At 46.0% G+C, this 19,195-nt stretch overlaps 6 protein-coding genes across 8 annotated transcripts; 2 read left to right on the forward strand and 4 right to left on the reverse strand.

Annotated features, from left to right (window-relative positions):
• The first annotated feature begins 3,508 nt into the window (after positions 1–3,508).
• On the forward strand, positions 3,509–6,451 carry LOC100828546 (CBL-interacting protein kinase 15-like). Of its 3 annotated transcripts, XM_003578975.4 has the most exons (3): positions 3,509–3,627; positions 3,746–4,024; positions 4,627–6,451. In XM_003578975.4, the coding sequence occupies exon 3, from the start codon at positions 4,925–4,927 to the stop codon at positions 6,257–6,259; it is 1,335 nt and encodes a 444-aa protein (XP_003579023.3). In that variant the 5' UTR covers positions 3,509–3,627; positions 3,746–4,024; positions 4,627–4,924; the 3' UTR covers positions 6,260–6,451.
• Positions 6,452–7,353: 902 nt separating this feature from the next.
• LOC100829146 lies at positions 7,354–8,545 on the reverse strand. Its single transcript, XM_003578977.3, has 2 exons — positions 8,160–8,545; positions 7,354–7,620 (listed from the first exon to the last, which is right to left on the reverse strand). Exons 1-2 carry the CDS (start codon positions 8,322–8,324, stop codon positions 7,504–7,506), a joined length of 282 nt encoding a protein of 93 aa, XP_003579025.1. The 5' UTR covers positions 8,325–8,545; the 3' UTR covers positions 7,354–7,503.
• A 1,443-nt stretch (positions 8,546–9,988) lies between these two features.
• LOC100829442 (biogenesis of lysosome-related organelles complex 1 subunit 1) lies at positions 9,989–12,241 on the reverse strand. The gene is made up of 4 exons (XM_003578978.4): positions 12,095–12,241; positions 11,803–12,008; positions 11,242–11,367; positions 9,989–10,383 (listed from the first exon to the last, which is right to left on the reverse strand). The coding sequence occupies exons 1-3, from the start codon at positions 12,210–12,212 to the stop codon at positions 11,278–11,280; spliced, it is 414 nt and encodes a 137-aa protein (XP_003579026.1). The 5' UTR covers positions 12,213–12,241; the 3' UTR covers positions 9,989–10,383; positions 11,242–11,277.
• Positions 12,242–12,462: 221 nt separating this feature from the next.
• Positions 12,463–15,190, forward strand: LOC100840963 (phosphoglucan phosphatase LSF2, chloroplastic). The gene is made up of 5 exons (XM_003577090.4): positions 12,463–12,743; positions 13,481–13,686; positions 14,176–14,346; positions 14,472–14,698; positions 14,780–15,190. The coding sequence occupies exons 1-4, from the start codon at positions 12,500–12,502 to the stop codon at positions 14,673–14,675; spliced, it is 825 nt and encodes a 274-aa protein (XP_003577138.1). The 5' UTR covers positions 12,463–12,499; the 3' UTR covers positions 14,676–14,698; positions 14,780–15,190.
• Positions 15,191–15,298: 108 nt separating this feature from the next.
• LOC100841268 (palladin) lies at positions 15,299–16,870 on the reverse strand. Its single transcript, XM_003577091.4, has 3 exons — positions 15,970–16,870; positions 15,799–15,864; positions 15,299–15,644 (listed from the first exon to the last, which is right to left on the reverse strand). Exons 1-3 carry the CDS (start codon positions 16,595–16,597, stop codon positions 15,631–15,633), a joined length of 708 nt encoding a protein of 235 aa, XP_003577139.1. The 5' UTR covers positions 16,598–16,870; the 3' UTR covers positions 15,299–15,630.
• Positions 16,871–17,276: 406 nt separating this feature from the next.
• LOC100829751 (BURP domain-containing protein 3) lies at positions 17,277–19,164 on the reverse strand. The gene is made up of 2 exons (XM_003578979.4): positions 18,973–19,164; positions 17,277–18,505 (listed from the first exon to the last, which is right to left on the reverse strand). Exons 1-2 carry the CDS (start codon positions 19,033–19,035, stop codon positions 17,585–17,587), a joined length of 984 nt encoding a protein of 327 aa, XP_003579027.1. The 5' UTR covers positions 19,036–19,164; the 3' UTR covers positions 17,277–17,584.
• Between the last annotated feature and the right edge of the window lie 31 nt (positions 19,165–19,195).

The raw sequence follows: 19,195 nt of genomic DNA on the forward strand, positions 1-19,195 counted from the left end.
AGGTCGTGTGGAAAGTATCGAGGACGTACGTTGTTGGTTAGAATCAATCGGATAAAAAAACGCTTCGGGATTAAAAGTGGTGACAGTGGTGGCAAACTCGTAATTTTGGTCTAGCAGGTGTGTCCGCGCGTTGCTACGGGTCAACAAAATCACAAACTATTTATTTTTATTTTTCATGTAGGCAACTCATGGCGCCGTCGAGGTCGGCACGCGGGTGTGGTGGCGTCGGTTGTAAGACGGAATAGGAGAAATCGTGAAAAAAACTGGAGAAAAAAAAACAGACAATGACATATTGGTTGTAATTTTAACGGATTTAACCTACGGCGACGACGACGACCGTACCATCACCACCAACTCTTTAATAGATAGTAATAGAATAGATAATAGATAATAGATCAATGGTTGGACCCATACGTCCTGCTCATATATGGAGGTGCCGCTCGACTCGCCCTTGGTTGAATTGCCTCACCTACGACGTTCTGCTGTCCGACGGAAGTACGACTTGACTTGGCCAGGGATGAGTGACTTGATGATTTTTCTTTTGAGCCGATGAAGGGCAGGGATGCGTACGTTTGAGATCTTGGTGCAAATGTAGCAGGCTAGCAGAGAAATTAACCTGTACATATATTGGTTTTCTTGACAAAGTGGCTGTGCATGCCGGTACGGTGTTGAAAAGTAGAGCTTCTTCTCGAAGATCTAGTCGCACATTGTATATATCCTGTCGATTTAATAGAGGAATCGTGAAACTACTTTCTTTTGGATTCAGAGACGGCAGACGGCCGGACACTATTTCTGAGCAAGATCGATCGAGACTCAACTCCATCGATCGATCGCCTACATAAATTAATAAACCCTAATATATGAACAGATTAATTAATCACCAACAACTAATTAATCCCGGCCGGCCGTCTACTATACAGATCGATCGACGTACAAACTTATCTCAAACCCGAACGATCTACCAAAATCGATCGATCAATTATTAGCTAGCTTGGTGGATCGATCGACGAGACGATGGATGGGTTCCTTGTTTCCGTGGAGGAGGTGTTATCGGCGGAGTGGATGACGGGGCCGGCGGAGCTCGTCACCGACGTGTGCTTGGTCATCACCTTCGCCGTGCTGCTCCTCTCGATGCTCGCCAAGCTGGCGCTCCAGGCCTACGTCTACGTCGTCCTCTACCGCCACGGGCTTCTGCCGCCGAAGCGGGATGCCGGCGTCGGGGAAGAAGGAGCTGCAGGTGAGCTCCCCATGGCGGCGGAGGCTCCGACTCCGGCTCCTGGGCGGAGAAGAAGAAGGCCGGGGGTCGTGAAGCGGCCGGGAGGAAGCGTCCAGAAGCTGCCATGGATTCAATCGACTGGCACTATATTATGTGTATCGTGTTTCGTATATAGCCAAATATTGTCATGTTTTATTTTACTTTTCACAAGACATCAACTTCGGTGGTAGTAATCCGTAATGACGACGTCGTACCCGAACCTTCGTGTTTAATGTTCATAACTGGACTTGGCAGACAAGTCCTTAATTCGTGGTGGATATTAGTGTACAGTGTACTCCTTAATTTGTAACTTTGGTGAACTTTAAATATTTTTTAATATTATCACAAATCTGAAATACTATCAAACAAGTAGGGTAGCCATACTACTTCCCTTGTTCCAAAATATAAGAATTTTTAAATTTAATTTATCCTAAAGTCATTTTATTTAAAATTCGATCAAAATTGTGGAAAGAATATTGTGAAAGTATGTACTTTCGTTGATCATCAATCTGAGATGTGTCTAGATGTGTATATTACCCGACCGTGCGTGCGTGTCAGAATTCAGATTCAATTCGCCCTATGTTAATGTAGTGTCCATCAATCTGAGATTCTGAGTTGGCATGGCTATCTACTGCCTCGTCGTCGTCTTCGGGGCCTCCCTTGCGCTCATGGCCATGTGGGAGCTGCTCGACAGAATGCTCGAGAAGCGGCGCCGCGACGAGGCTCCCAAGCTGGTAGCCTGCCTGCTCTCGCCGCCGCCATCGTCATCGCCGTCGGGGAAGAAGAAGGCCAAGGAGTACTGCGTGGTGTGCCTGGGGGAGATGGACGGCGACGATGGCTGCTGTGTCCTTCCGGCGTGCCGCCACGTGTTCCACCGGGAGTGCCTCACGAGCTGGTTCGTCACCGGCGACGGCGACGGCCGGAACTCCTGCCCCTTGTGCAGGGCCCAAGTGCAGCGGCCGCCGGCGGGAGCCGGCATTGTCTAGTACAACATGCGCGTGCTAGCTTCTTTTTTGCTAACCAAAGCTGGCTAGGATCAAGTATTCCACTACTTTTAATCAGGATCCCTTTTTTTTCTCGAGAGGATCAGGATCTTGTTGAGATGAAGGAAATTACTGCAATTTCAGTGAGAAAAATCCTTGGGCTTATAACTCAGAACAGATCCAATTTGATGAATTAATTAACCAATTAATCATTATTCGTGTATTATCATGAAACGAATTTCAGCTCAGAAATTTCCCGTCGTTTCTTAGACAATTTCGAACGCATATATACTTGTCTCCTTGTGATGATATATATCAACGGCTGACATCAAACTGAAATCGCATTATTGCCAATCTAGCTAGGCCCATCTGCCACATCACTAGCCTATCTACAGGATATGATCAATCATTTCTCTTGCAATGATCATCCAGCGGATAATATGGACCGTTCATGTAACTACTTGACAAGATCTCATTAGAGTGGTTGGCGTTTTTCCTCCCTTGAATTTTTGTTCCAAAGAAAAATTAATAGAATGGTTTCATCTGTCCATGCATGTGGCGCCACGACATTGTTGTCATACATATATTAATCGGTCCATTATTGAGTTTCATGTCTTGTCCTTGTTTTCTGGATAATGTCACATTTCAATTGACAATGATGTCACCATGCTCTCCATCCTTTTAGTCCCTTTTTTTCTTTAATCAGAGTCAAATTTCTTCCGTAACTACACGTATCCACTGTAATTAAGCAACATGGATGATCTCACGATCCGTCATTCTCCTTTTTCATAACGAAAGTTTTATCGATCTCATCGCCATGGCGCTCTCGACTCGTTGTAGATCTCCATATTTGCATTTGTAACTCTATATAACGAAGATGGATCGCCGTAATTTACTGAAGATCGATATGTCCTCACATGCATGGTGTGATAAAATCACATCCCTTTGGGTGCATATTAATTCATGTGGTTGCTAATCATAGACCCCCAAACACAAACTCTGCTAGCTCAAGGTACAGTCAGCATGTACTGCATCAAAACAACCATTTTGTTTGAGCATGAGGTGGATGGATCTGAGCGCTGAGAAATGGTTCACCTGTCCATGTTCTTCGAGATAGGCATGCAAATTGGACCAATGCTATTGCTATGGGCAGGCTGTGCATCCATGGTTTTCCCTTGAGATGGGACAACATGTATAATGCGGTTGGTTATTCAATCTCCATCACACATGTAAACAGCATGATCACGATGACTGGTCCAAGGAACAGGCTGCCTCTTGACTCAGCACTGCATAGGATTGTGATAAGATGAGCACATCCTGTGGAGTAGCAACAAACAAACAAACAAACAACAATCACACAATTGGCCATCCATCCACATGCGTGGGAAGGTAATTATTTATTAACTAAATTGCACAGCTGCATCCTGATCTTGCATGATTTGCGTTCCTATTTTCTTGATATACTCGAAATTGCGGTGCAAGGATTAAGAGATTTCCGTTTTAACAGCCAACGAGAAATATATTACTCAGAAGAATATGCCCTGCGGTGCCAAGGGGGGCAGTTTGGTCAAGACCGCGTCTCTGCCGCGCTGTTCTTCCCATCTTCTTCTTCCTCCTCTGCTTTGGGTATAAAGACGGCCAAGGCACCACCAATCTCTCAACACACTCCACCACCAACGTCTACAACCAAACTGCTCTTAGGAAAGACTGCCGACGGAGCAAACCGCTCTTAGCCTCCGGCGATCTTCGTCTTCGTCTTCGCGGCCGGCGGAACCCAAACCGGAAGGTAAGCGGCGGCTAGTTTAGTTTCCTCTATCCGTCGATTTTTTTCCTGCTTCTAGATTTTGAATCTAGCTGTTCCAGTCTTTGATGCGTACCTGCTACATTGATTGGATCGATCCCCATCAAGTCTAATCGCGGAGGGATCTGTTCTTGGTTAATGTGTTTGCGTTGTGCGTATGGATCTTCTTGGGTAAAGAGAAATTAATCTCTGGGTGGGTTGCCGATGGCACGGGCGCATGGAAGATTGGGGAACGGGTCAAAGAGGGGAGGCCTTTAGATCGATGCGTATAGTTTAGGTTCTCTGAGCCTAATCCGCAAGTACATCCCCCCCAATCATGCCATGAGTGCCCTCGTGTGGTTAGATTCGGAAATTCAGCTCGATTCTGTGGTGTGTTGCCGTGCTAGTGTTCCGGGTTTGGAAAATTCAGACCTGCTAGATGTGGAACCAATCACTGCAAAAAGATTCATTCTTCTGAAGAGTATATGCATGAGCCTGATTCACCAACCAATTTTTGGTAGTACAAGTGCTGTCAATCTAGTGCATACATGTTATTAGTATTAAATCTTCAATTTGCTGGATCTCAGGATCTCTTTTCTTCTCTGCAGAGAACTTCAGTCAACACAGAAACTCAACGGCACTGGGAATGCGGAAAGATGTGCTTGCATAGAAGAAACTTCTCTTGTAAGATCGAAGAGATCGCCGATCTGCGAGGGCGAGGGCCAACCTGGTCAGCTGATGTGAGCGACCACCTTGCCTGCATCAATTCCACAACATTTAGACTCCGCTATGATGAAGCCACAAGAGTACTGGATCATGACTTCGGGGAGGCTGGTTGAAGTGTTGCAACCCATTTGAGTCATAGCCACAAGAACAGTTGAAGCTGTGATTTGTACTGTTGAAGACATGGACAGCAGCGGAAAGGTTGTACTGGGGAGGTATGAAGTGGGCAGATTGCTAGGAAAAGGAGCATTTGGCAAGGTGCATTATGCAAAGAACCTCAAGTCGAACCGGAGTGTTGCCATAAAGATGCTGGACAAGGAGAAGGTGCTGAAGGTCGGGCTCTCAGAGCAGGTCAGGCGTGAGATCACAACCATGCGGTTGGTGGCACATAAGAACATTGTGAAGCTCCATGAGGTAATGGCGACACGGAGTAAGATATACTTCGTCATGGAGTACGTGAAAGGTGGCCAGCTCTTTGACAAGATCTCAAATGGTGGCAAGCTCACGGAGAGTGCTGCACACAAGTACTTCCAGCAGCTCATCAGTGCAGTGGATTACTGCCACAGCCGAGGCGTGTATCACCGGGACTTGAAGCCTGAGAACCTGCTGCTGGATGAGCATGAGAACTTGAAGGTTTCGGATTTTGGATTGAGTGCTCTCTCGGAGTCGAAGAGGCAAGATGGCTTACTCCACACCATCTGTGGATCACCTGCATATGTAGCACCAGAGGTGATTAGCAAAGGAGGCTATGACGGTGCAAAATCAGATATCTGGTCTTGTGGTGTTGTCCTGTTTGTTCTCGTTGCTGGTTATCTCCCTTTCCAAGGCCAGAACTTGATGGAGATGTACATGAAGATTGAACAAGGTGATTTCAAGTGCCCTGGTTGGGTTTCAATTAAACTCCGGAAGTTGCTACACAAAATCATGGACCCTGATCCGAGTAAGAGGATATCAATCCAGAAGATAAAAGAGTCTACCTGGTTCCGAAAAGGTCCTGAGGAGACCCTTACAATGGAAAGAATTCCTATTGAGAATGCCCCCACAAATGCTGCTCCAACACTCATGAGGCGGAGGAAGAACAGCCATGGAGATGCAAAGCCCCTGGCCGTGACAAATTTAAATGCCTTTGAAATCATCTCTTTCTCCACAGGGTTTGACCTCTCTGGCCTATTCGTCGAGAAAGAGAGCAAGAAGGAAACAAGGTTCACTTCGGAAAATCCTGCCTCAGCCATCATCTCGAAGCTGGAAGATGTCGCAAAGGCGCTGAATCTCAGGGTGAGGAAGAAGGACAATGGTGTTGTCAAGATGCAAGGGAGGAAGGAAGGAAGGAATGGTGTCGTCCAGTTTGACTCAGAGATCTTCCAGATCACCCCCTCCTACCATCTCATTGAGATGAAACAAACAAGCGGCGACTCGCTGGAGTACCAGAAGCTCTTGGAAGATGGCATCCGTCCAGCACTGAAGGACATCGTCTGGGCCTGGCATGGAGATGATGATCATCACCAGCAGCGAGGCTAGCTTTGGTTGTTTCAGTTATTTATGTTTTGTTCTAGAGGTTTGTTTCATTTTCGGCTTGAGTAATTCTGTTCTACTCTGCATGAGTGTGTTCTTTGTAACAAATAATCTTCTCTCCTTTTCTGTATTGGATGGGCAATAATTGTTGAGAGACTGAATTACATTCTGAAAATTGTTTCTGTTCTGTGATGTATATATATCACTGTACATTAGAAAACTGTACTGAACTACCAATGGCTCGTATGCACCTGCACATCATATAACTGGATATTGAATTTAGGTATGCCAAAACCTACTGGTGACAATAAATCTGAACCCACCGTGGCCAGTCATCTCCTCGAGAGACCTGTTTTACTTGTCTGATGCAATTTGGATTAAATTAGAATCCAAAATATGCCTCCCTTGAAGATTGATATTTCATAATTATCAGGACCATAGTATTTATTTCATATGTTTATTATACCAGAACTTTAGAAGAAGTTATGATATGCAAAAAACAAAAATCAACAGACTGTCTTGTCTCAACACGCAGACTTGAGACTTCCATTAGGCAAAAAAACACTTCCAAAATGAGTAGTGGAGTAGTAGATCAGCAATGAGGCATAGAAGCTTCCAACTTCACTGGAATGTAATGATTAATTTGAGAAAGCAGAGTAAATGATAAATAAAAGAACATATGAGACGGAACGTTCTTCGCGTGTTGATTAATTCAAATACACTTGCAAGGAATAGAGATGGTCTCTATCACTGAGGATAGATCCAACATCTCCAGGACCTCATTTTCCACATTGGTAACCAACCAACCATCCAAGGAACTTTCCAAGAGGAATACCACAGATTTGGCGCTTCCTTCAAATGTTGATCCTTTCCAATTAGTTTGAACACCAACAAGACAACTCAAGAACACCCAGGAAAAAAAACATTTACTTGAAAAAACAGCTTCAGCAAATGACCAATAGAAAGAACAAAAAAAAAAAGCCTCGCCAGATGAAAGTAAAAGAAAAATGTCAACTCTTGCTTTGGAGAAACAACTGAATCCCTGCTTCGGGCATTTCTCATATGCCAAAACGAAAACATTGCATTTACGAATCTCGTCGTGTGATAAGAGGCCCAAATATGAATAATCTTTTCCATTTACTTCAACATATAAACCCCGTTTTTACAATTGCAGCCACGTCATGTCAATTCCGTCCCGTGTATCCTCCAATTACACAACCATTAAACACACAACAGAGATCAAGTTCTTGTCACCGGGCCTTGTCGGATTCAGAATCAGACGGTGGTGCAACAAGGGTCCGCCAGAGGTACCGCCCGCTCGCCATGTCCACCGTCGTCCAGAATCCGGTTCTCACAGCCGAACCGACCTGCATCCGCATGCACAAACACATCATTCAGTGCTAGTTAATTAGCCTCTAAATTAGATAGAGAACAATGAGTTGTTATCGGCCATGATTACATTAGTCTATCATAAATTTGGCATGATGCAGCATTCTACCTATTGCAGCAGATAGATATGGTGGGGGAAGTGAAAATTAACCAAGTCTTTGGTGGTTGTTCAATTAATCATGAATACAGTTAGGCCTCACCAACCTGCCACCATGAATTGCTCACCATTAAGCTAACACAATTAACTTTTCCATTCCAATGTATGCTTCAACGTCCAGCACAAATTCAACTCTTTTTTTTTCCTTTCTATCCTGAATACATTATTCCTACCTAACAATCGTTGCAACAAGAACATGCGTTGCCGAAAATCTCAACTAGCATTGCAGGAGGATTAGGTAAGAAAAGAAAAAAGAGAGAGAGGCGCAATGACGATAATCAGCAAGCTAAGAATGGGGAAAGCAAAAGGGGGTTGGTGGGGTTGGTTAGGTAAAGGCCAGGGCCCAGGGGGTGGTGGTACCTTGGAGCGGAGGGGAACGGCGGCGGCAGCGGCCCTGGGAGATTCCGGTTCCGAGGAGCAGTCATCGTCGAGGAATTCGTTGCCGCCGGCGTTGAGGCCCCGGAGGAGGAAGAAGCCGGCGACGGTGGCGGAGAGGAAGATGAGTATCACCCGCAGCGGGCACATTTCCGATGACTAAAATCAATCAATCAAAGAAAACAAACAGGAGAAAACTCCCCCGAAAGAAGGAGACAAGGAACGAAGTCGCTCGGAACACAATTCAGCAAGAAGCAAATCAAAATCGCTCCGTGGCGGAAGAACCGAGAGGAATGGAGATTGGAGGATGGGACCGGGGTCGCTTCCGGTAGGAGGCGGGGATGGGGGAGGACGAAGACAAGCAACGCGTCCTGTCCTGGTTTTATCGCGGGTCGGGGCCTCGGGGGCTTGGGTTGGGCAGGCGGGCCCAGCTAGCAGTCTGAAACGCGGGCCCCGCGCGTCAGTGGGTCGTGGGCTGACCTGACCCGGTCGGTAGAGTGGTCGTTTTGACGAAGCAAAAGAACACGGGCACACGTTTTGAGAGATCGTGCCATTTTGAACCAGCAATTTTGTTAATTTTTCTAGTGTGGATAAACAAATGGTGCGCAGCTGACATCCATATCCCGTTTCAAAAATATATCAACGGCCACGAACGATTTGTGCGACGAGAAAAAGTATTTTTTTTCCCGTTGTAGAGTACACACAAGTAGTTTCTCCATTATTTTTGATATTTTTCGTTCGAAACGGACATCAATGGTCACTCTGTTCTTTGTGAAGCGGTATCAGTGCCGTGCTTTTGGTCTCAGAATTGTCATGATGACTTGATTGTTTTCGGTTTAGATAGTTAGGGAGCGATAAGTGTATGGAGAAAATTTGAGCGACCATTTGAACACGACAAGTTAGATGACGGATTTTTTTTTCTTGTGTAATTTAAAACCTTCACTTTGTTTTTCGGAAGTAAAACAAAGTTGACTTTGTGTAATTTAAAACATTTGAATCATTGATCTCACCATAATTTTGCCCTCTAGTAGGCTTCAAGGTTTCCATTCCATGACTTGCGGCAGACACTAGTCATTTTGAAGCAATATATCTGCATGCCCTTCTCGAAGCACCAACCAACTTAATTTTACGTTCTCAAAAAAAATTAATTTTACAACTCCCCACGATGGTTTTCACTGAAAAAAAAAGGAAGGAGCAATGCCCTATGGTTTGCTCAGGAAGTCAACTTATGTAGGCGATAGTGTGGCTACCATTAGCAGCTTAATTAGCTAAATCTTATTACATGCATGCACGCAAGGCCGGCGGCTACATGTAGATGTATATACAGCTAATAAGCTTTGATTAATCGTCTTAATTCTAACTTCCAACATCGTTAGCATCCCCATCATGTTGGCTAATTGATATACTCCAGCCAAGTCCAGGGCATCATCTACATGTATAGTATAGTGCAGGACAGGGCATCATCCATGACTTGCACAAGAGATTAAGTTCGGCAGCTGGCATGCGTGCAGTGTAGTTAGCGCTGACGAGTGAACCACTTACAAAGCCAAATGGTTTGCATTGCACCAAGACAGAGATAAGATAAGGGTTTGTTTTGGTTTGACTTTGATCAGTTAAGGTGAGGATTATCAAATACTTGCAAGGGTGAGAGTTACAGGCATTAACAAGTTCATGCGAAGAGCAATTCTTCCACAAACCCACGTGATCTTGCTTACATATACAGGATAGTGCACCACCATGAACTAAAAATATACTATGGCATATATAGTGCGCAATGCTGAAATACCACAAAAATGCATATGAAATACTCCAGCTGTGAGTCAAGAGTTAGTGGATATATAAGAATCACGTGCCAAATTAACAAGTTAATGCGATGAGCACTTCCTCCGCAAACCACATAATCTTCGACACTCTATATAGCATTGTGCACAGTACTGTAATATAATACCACAGGGGCACTAAGCAGGCTCTAGATACAATGTACCCCCTCCGGCCGATTCTAATTTGAACTAAAACCACGATAAGAATTTAGGATCGGAGGAAGTATCCAGCAAAAGCTATGATTCTTCGGAACCAAATTCTCGCATCCCCCGCCTTCAGACTGTCAACAACAATAAGCAAATTTTCTCCTCTTGCCCTTTTCCATTAGCCGCAGCTCCTCGTCCAGCAGCCATGTAGTACTAGTACTTTGACCACAAGATCTCAATAGCTGAAAACAGATGTTGTATACTATCACGCAGTTTACAGAAGCCGATATAAAGATGCAGATGTAACCCCATTGTTATGCTTAATCTGATATGATAGTATTACTTGTCAGGGTGCAGCTACCAACAGCTGATAGATATCATACATAGTATGTGATAAGCAATAACAGAAAAGATGTTGTATTATAGATTCAATTTCAGTGTGCAAAACACACTTGAATATTGAGTTGTCGTTTAGCCAAAGTAATCTCTTGTCAAAAGTTTGCTAATGATCAACAGCCAGAAGAAAAATTTGAATTCCAGATAGCTGGTGTGGAAGCAGGGATAATATGCCACCAATGGTTTACACCAGAACAGAAAGATCTAACTTACTAACGCCAAGAGGAATACCAGAGGCCCAGCTAATAGAATCTGCAGGTTCATCAGAAATTTTGAACAGGAGATAGAAATTTGAGTCAGAAAATTTAATGGCTACCACCAGCTCTCCCTGAAGGTGAGCTTAATTAAGGTAAGGTTGACACCATCCTAATAAGCCTCAGAAAACGGAGATGGATTTGCTCATTGCAGAAGTGAGTGAGCCCCCCTTGTCACACACCTTTCTGTCATTCCAAGGACAGCAGCTTGGTGTTCCAATTTCTTAAGAGAAGATACTTTCCAGTAAATACAAGGGCGTATGTTCTCAAAGACAGAGAGAAATTTCTCAGAGGTTAATTAGCAGCAGGCACTAAATCACACACCACATTCTTTGTTTATCACCGTCCAAAGCCACGACAATTTTCTGCTACAGATAACTAATTCTGTACAAGAGAGTTCACAGCTGAAATAAATTCAGTCAAACTCAGACGAGAGCGGAATGAGCGTACACTGGGTAACATCACTGTTGCAGGAGCCAAGCAGAATCACGACTGATGAATGTTCCGGATTGCAGCGTTGATACTTCTACAGTCAAACTCCATGATCTTCATCCAGTTCTCAAAATCTCCAATTTCCTGCAAACAAATCAAAGCAGGAACTATTCAGCAATAAGAATGGCACATGGAACCTGAGAAAGAAATCATGTCATTTGCCCAGCACCAAGCTCTCATATGTAATTATCTCAAAATGCAGGGTTATGTTTTTGTAATTTTCTGACATCTAAATAACACCTAAACTTTCTAACTTCACTAAGCACTGACCAGTGGTCACTGAACATTTACAGGATTCATGCTCTACTCAGTCTACAGTCTTCATTAACAGGATTTTAATCCACTGTGGGCACCACGGATAATTTCATACAAATCGATCATCCATTTATCCAGTACTACTTATCATGGAGTAGTAATAAATAATGTTAGGATCCTGCTAATTTGCCAAAACCATAAACACATGGGGGCCAGCAGCAGCAGCAGCAGAGTATGATGAATACCCACAAGGCCACAACACACCTTGAGGACGGAGTTGACGGCGTTGGTGGCGGCGAGCCACTGGTCGGTCTGCTTCCGGTAGCGCGCGACGGCGGCGAGCAGCGCGCGGGCCTCCGCCTCCACGCGCTTCTCGTTGACGAACAGCTCCTGCACGCCGCCGTCCACGGCGTCCACCAGGTGCCCCGCCACACGCGCCGCGCTGCTCAGGGCGCTCTTCTTCGCCCTCTCTGCGGAGCAATTAGCGAGAGCAGATTGGGATTTCTGCGGGGAAATTTGAAGGGATTGGTGGTCGGTTGGTTGGTTGAAATATTACCGGTTTGTTGACGTTGGCGGAGGGATTGGTGGTGGTGTTGCTGCATGATGCGGAGGAGATCCGATTCCAGCTGACCGCCGGCCGGCGGCTCCGGCGGTGTAGGCTTGGCCCTCTCCATCTTCTCCTGACCACAGGTGACTTGGCCCAACAATCCAAATTAAAGGTGAGCTAAGAAAATGGAGATATATTTGTTCATTGCAGAAGTGAGTGAGGCCCCTCTTGTCATCCACCCGGACCACCCGTCTGTTTTGTTTTGTCCGTTCGTCCACAGTTATCGGAACTGAAAAAAAAGCAACACATTTGCTTCTCTTTCCGGCCACCGCTGACCGTAGAACAGCCACCGCACCGGCCCCCTCTGCTTTCTCTCTCTCCCTAGATCAGAGCTCGGCGAAAGATCTCGCAACAATGGCGGCCACGGCGAACGCCTCCCCGCGCCTCCCGACCGGCGCCGGAGTCGTCCGGAGCAGGAGGCCGGCACCAGCGGCCGCCTCTGCTCCCAGATGGCGCGGCGGGAGCCGCCGCCAGCGGACACTCCTGTGCCGCTCGTCCACGGTTCCGGCCGGAGCTGGCGGGGGCGGGAGGATGGAGGACTACAACACCGCCATGAAGCGGATGATGCGGAACCCCTACGAGTACCACCACGATCTTGGTATGTAAATGTATATGTATGGAACCTTGTTTCCTCACGGCGGGCGGATTAATGGTTGCTCGTAGAGATGCTGCCGTGATTATGCAAATGCAGTGCTTGGTGAAATTGCTAATGATTTGGTTGTGTGTATAAAGATTGTATTTTGGGGATCTCGCTTCTACTTTCGCTGGCCTTGAGGCTTGAGTTATAGCTGGGATAATCCTTCGGTCTGATTTCTTTTTATGGTATTTTGTTCCACAAAATGCCAATTTGTGATGAAAATGTTGAATTGTGTTGCTCATTGGGCACTTTCTAGCACTAATTGGTGCATGGGTAGCTCGATGTATTCTGGTTAGTGTGGTTCATCAGTTTGTGGACACTCCTGGATGAAATCAACTAGACATTTAATTTGGTGCGCAATCTTGTTTTTCTCTTGGCCAAATAAATTGTAGGTCTAGATTCAGACCATTTTGTTAGGTTGTATCACTGACATGTTATAAGTCGATATCCTTTCTTGTTCCATTGATCTGCATATGGTTAAAAATTGGATTCAGGATATTCAGTAGCAATTTCTAGAGAGGGCAGCTTTATGTAGAAGCACATATTGGTTCCTCATTTCTCGATGAGTCTATTAGGTTTTCTTTGCTGCTTTATTATTACATTTTAAAAATGCCGGACAAGATATAATGGTTATTTAGAGCCGATGAGAACAATCCCTCTTTTGCATTGATGAAGTAATTATTACACCTGGTACTTAGGTATGAATTATGCTGTCATAAGTGATAGCTTGATTGTTGGCTCGCAACCTCAGAAGCCCGAAGATATTAATCACTTGAAAGATGAGGAAAATGTAGCCTATATTCTTTGTCTACAGCAGGACAAGGACATTGAATATTGGGGCATTGACTTCCAAGCTGTTGTCTCTAGGTGCAAAGAACTTGGCGTTGAACATATCAGAAGACCGGTGAGTTTCATATTTATCCACTTAGCTAGTGTCTTGTTTTGCTGAATGTTTCTTACATATTTATCCACTGAGTGGGTTTCCTGTTTTTTTGCTGGATGCTTGTAAAATCTGATAACATCAGTGGTGATTTATGTTCATAGTATTGGGCCTTTTCCATATGTTCATTCTATTATCGGTGTATCCATGCTGAGGACCAAATTGATGATTGAATAGTGAAATTGTGTTTTGGATTGCAGTGGCTCTCCAATTGAGCTTCATGGTTCACTGAAAATAATCGAATTACAGAATAATCATAGCACTTACTTATTTTGACAAGATAGAGCAATTAAGCAATGATCTGTTGTCTGTAGAATTAGAATTTGTTGGTGCTATCTCTAGAAGGCAAAAAAGCAATCTTGAAGAAGCCAAGCTGCAACTCATATGCAAATTGCTAGCTAAGTATAATTTTCAGAAGCAGAACTATCAATATTTGCAATTCCTTGTTTGCAGGCAGTAGATTTTGATCCAGATTCATTGAGGAAACAATTGCCGAAAGCAGTTTCAGCACTAGAATGGGCTATATCACAAGGCAAAGGCCGAGTTTACATCCATTGCACTGCTGGACTTGGGAGAGCACCTGCGGTTGCAATTTGCTACATGTTCTGGTTCGAGAATATGAATGTAAGCCCATTTCATGTAATCATATACGTATAGTACCTACAAATCATGATCAAGTCATGTTATTACCCTCTGTCCATATACGCACTGTACCTATAAATCATTAACTTTCCATCTGTCACTTGCAGCTTAACACGGCTTATGACAAGCTAACCTCCATAAGACCATGTGGACCCAGTAAGAAAGCTATCCGTGCTGCAACCTATGATCTAGCTAAGAGTGATCCGAATAAAGAAGCTTTTGAGAGCCTGCCAGAGCATGCTTTCGGGGGAGTGTCGGACTTGGAGAGGAAATTAATCCAAGACCGTGTCCGTGCTCTTCACAAGTCTTGAGGAGGGAAACTACAAACGTCAAGGTAGGGCGACATGTTATTTCTTGTCCTTTCTGAACCACAGACCAATGTACCATTCCTACTCATGTTCTTTTTATGTTACAGCCATACAGGAGATGAGGTAATCTTTTGTTAGAGGAAACAAAGAGTTTTGACCCAAGCTATTCCCAGAATAAAGCCGATGTGTGATCGTATTTGTTGGCTGGTATATGGTAGTAATAATAAGAAGAAAATAAAGAGGCGTGAAAAGATGGTGGCTACTCTGCGTGATGAGCTCGATTGCAGGTTACTACATCTTTTCGGCGAGAGGTCATGTAAAGGGTGTTAAGATCCATGTACGTAATCTTTAGGAATACCAGTTAGTACATTTAGTTTGCTGTTGCAAGCCAAATATTGAGGCTATTGGTTGAAATGTGACTATATATCACATCATGGCCAATTGTGTGTACTCATTTCGGTTGACGCAGTAAATTTTATTTGAAATAAAATAAGAAAGGATGTCACAGAAGTTTCCTATGTTTCTGCATGAAAGTTTACTGTTTAATTATGTCAATTGTTTCTTTCACTGCAGTTAACCTGTATTTTTCTGCATACTCCAGTTCTTTGTGTGTTCTCTTTGCCAGATTGATCACACTCTTTTGGTTAACGATATAAGAACACATGAATACAATGTCTCTTGTATATGTGTATATACTTTTCAATGGAAAAGAATATGCTCTTACATAACACATGATGTACTGACCCAATCTAGGTCAGCTAGCTGTAAGGTAGTTGGTAACTAGTTTCTGAAGCACAGGCCCATCCTCTATATATAATAGTAATAAATAAATTCAGTGATAGCTGCATCCGAACTCAAGACAGAAAGCACGCCCCAGCTCTGCCAATAGGCACAGGTTAACTTGGTATCATCATCAATTAGTTATAGGGAATCTCTGGTTCAGTCTGTCTTTCTTCCATTAAGGCGACAAAGCTGCATCATGAAACACAAGACAAAAACATCAGAGATCAAGCTTTATAAAATCACAAACCACAAGCTGTCTTGAATTTGATTAGCAGGTCATAATTCTGATCAAAATTGTTTCAAAAAAGTATTTGACAAATTTTTGAGAGAATGAAGGAATTGCCTGATGAAGCTGGTGTCATCCAGGAGTCCGGGATGCGCGAGACCACGGGCGGCGTTGGCTGCCCAGCTGCCAAAAAACAAAATCTCATCAATTCAAATCCAAACTCAAACTTGAAATTCAAATTCAAAATTGAAACTGGGAATAGAACTAAGAGGAAGAGCAGTGACTTACTGAAGCAGATGAAGAGGACTTGTGGCGGGAGGACGACGCCGCAGGAGATGGGGAGGTACATCATGCGGACGGGGTCGATGGGCTTTGGGAGCATCCGGTTGACGTCGCCGAGGATGACCGGGCAGAGGCAGCGGAGCGAGCGGTCGTCGACGGCGGCGGTGCTGTTGAGGAACATCCCCAGCCCCGAGCAGCACTCGCTCTGCGGCGTCGGGGTGTCCGCCTCCGACCCCGTCAGGAACGACGCGCACGTCATCAGCCCCGCCAGCGGCGTCACGCAGTCCGCCGGAGACGAAGAAGAAGAGGCCCCGGGGTTTCCCCCGGGCTGCTGCAGGCCCGGGAAGCCCGGGAGGGGCTGCGCCGGTGTGCAGGCGGGGATCGAGGGCGTCCCCGCCGCGGGCGAGGACTGCAGCGGCGGCGGGGGGGACGACGACGGCCATGGCTTCCCGCGAGGCGCCGCCGGCGGGGACACCCTGCCAGGGTAGCCGCCGGCGGGGCTGCGGCCCCGGCCGCCGGGGAACCCCGGGAACCGGAGCGAGTCCTCGTCCGCGCCCCCGGACCCGCTCGCCCTCGCCGCTACCGCGAGGATCAGGAAGAACGCGGCGGCGCGCTTCGGCTTCGACGACGCCATTGATCGCTCGCTCGCCTAGTTCCTTCCTTTGCTGCCAAGAACCGCAAGATCGGGCGAGCAAACGCTGAGCTGCAGCTGTGTGTTCGATGAGAAGAGTGGTGCGGCGGGCGCCTCGATTTATAACTCTGGATCCTGGATTGTCATAATATGGGGATTCATTTGTGGATTAACGCATGCAAAGATGATGAATTGGGAGTGTCGCTCTAGTTTATATGGCCCGATATATAGTTTCTTGGAGCATTTGTAGCGAGCGGAAATGTCGATCTTTAGATGGACGTGTTCAAGAAACAGGGGCACTATGAAAAAAAATGGAAGCAGGTGCGTCGTTTATGTACTACAGTAGCAACAAGATTTGCTCTCAAAATCAATGATACATTACGGCATTTTGTTGAAAGGCATTGTTAGAAGTTTGCTCGGACCTTCTCTTCGGGATGAAAACCCATGATCTGAATTTGGTCGTTGAATCGACGACGTTCCCTTAGAAGAGAACTCTTTTTTTTCTTTTTGCGAATAAGAGAACTTTTTTTTCTGTGCACGTCCTGCCACCGGCGGAGGTTGATGTTTGCTCTTGTGAGGGTATAGTTGCTAGCATGACATTTTGGTGTCATGCATTAGTTGCATGTTGTGCGCGATTATGCATAATGGCCAAGGTTAAGGTATATACGGAAGCGATATATGGTTGCAGCAAAAGGAACAAAGTAGCGCGCGTTCCATCACTGGGATTAATCTAAATACAGCGATACAGATAGTTACCACACCAAACCAAACTGTGCATAACAGTACAAATTAACTAGGTAGCTGACGAGGCTTCGGTGACGTATAATACCTACGGGCCATCCATCACCGGCCGATTCATCCTCCGTCAGTGATATTGGCGATTCCTGCCTTATTTTTTACGACAACATACCGACGACAAAGCAAGCATACAGAACACAACACAATTAAGCGCGCGAACCCAGCCGGCAGGATATATCGAAGTGTCAGCCGCTAGCTGCGAGCCCAGACAACGTCGTTCTGCGGCAGAAAGTGGCAGACCGGCACCGTGCCGGGCTTCACGTTGAGCATCTGCAGCGCGAGGTGCTTCGGGTTCCAGCCGGCCGTGTCCGTGTGGCACACCGCGGCGGCCTCCGCCGCCGTGCCGTCCTCGCCGACGACGGACACCGTGTACGCCCTCGTGGCACGTGCCAGGTGGCAGGAGAACACGGCGTAGGCATACGGCTCCGCGTGGCAGACCACCAGCCGTTGAGCGCCGGCGGCCGCCGACGCGCGCTTCACGCCGGCCACCGTGTACTCCTGCTTCTGGAAGGAGTCTTCCTTTCCTCCTGCCACGACGGCAGTCGAGGTGACCCTGACGTGGCTGGTCCCGAGGCCCGACACGGCGAAGTCGACCATGGACTCCAGCGACGTGGCGCACGCCTTCCTCTCGCCCTTCGCCGCGGGCCTCTCGCAGTCCCGCAGCGTCTCCGCCACCTCCGCCGCCTCGGCGGAGCCCGGGCTCAAGGAGAAGCGGCTGAGGATCTCCGGGATCTTGTCGGACGAGAAGGGGATGGCGTCGGCCTCGCCGCGTGGGAGGAACTTCTCTCCGGCCACATATGCAGGCATGAAATGGAGGGTGAGCTTCTTCCCTGGCTGGATGTCGCTCTCTAGGAAGAAGAGCGCGACGCCGGCGGCATGGTGCTGCTGCATCTGCTCCTCCGTTGCGGATTTCTCGTAGCGGTTGTAGATGCCGCATGCCTTGCGCAGCTGCGCCTTCGTCGCGGATTTGTCGTAGCCATTGTTGACGGAGCTCCTCCCCCTGATGAGGCGGGAAAGGGAGGCTGGCATGGGAGTGTTGTTGGGAAGAGCGGACTTCCAGTATTCCTCGGCCGGAGCTCCAGTTGTTGCATCTCCGATTTCTATTGACAGAATCTGCAGCATGGAAAAAAAAAGAGATATAATATGTATAATTGACTCCTGACTCTTCTTATGTTAGTCAGAGTGTCAGACTTCTTCGACCACTCTAAATTAGTTTTATATACTAATATATAAATCCATCGTGATATATATTTTTGCAGTGTACTTATTAGAAAGGCTACATTGTTTACATATTTTTTATAAATTTGGTTAGAGCAAAGATTGGACTTCTAGTATCTAAAAATGGTGTAGTGAAATCTAAACACGACATGTAGACAACATAACTTTGTGAGATCAAGTCGTCTATTATTTGTCTATCGATCTAACTGTACCTAGGCATTGATAGAACGTAGCAGTATACTCTCTCCGTCCCATATTAAGTGACTTTCTATTACATGCATTTAGACTTTTTTAAAATAGATACATACATATTTGGACAAATTTGGATCAATTAGTATGAAACGGAAGGAACAGTATATTACCGGAAGCAGCAGGAAGGCAAGGAGGCCGGCGACGGGGAGCCTATCCATTGAGAAGGAACTCATGGTGACTAAGCTGGTGTGTGTGTGTGTGTCTGTTCGTAGCTACCGGATGCAGGTCGATATTTATGGGGAGACCCGAGTCTCCTCCAGTCTAGCTCTGAAAACCAGCTACGACACCGGCAGAACCAAAAGGCGGCTAAGGGGGTATTAATCATTCCTAGAT

Source organism: Brachypodium distachyon, chromosome 4 (genome assembly GCF_000005505.3).
Source record: "Brachypodium distachyon strain Bd21 chromosome 4, Brachypodium_distachyon_v3.0, whole genome shotgun sequence".
Taxonomy (NCBI): Eukaryota; Viridiplantae; Streptophyta; class Magnoliopsida; order Poales; family Poaceae; genus Brachypodium; species Brachypodium distachyon.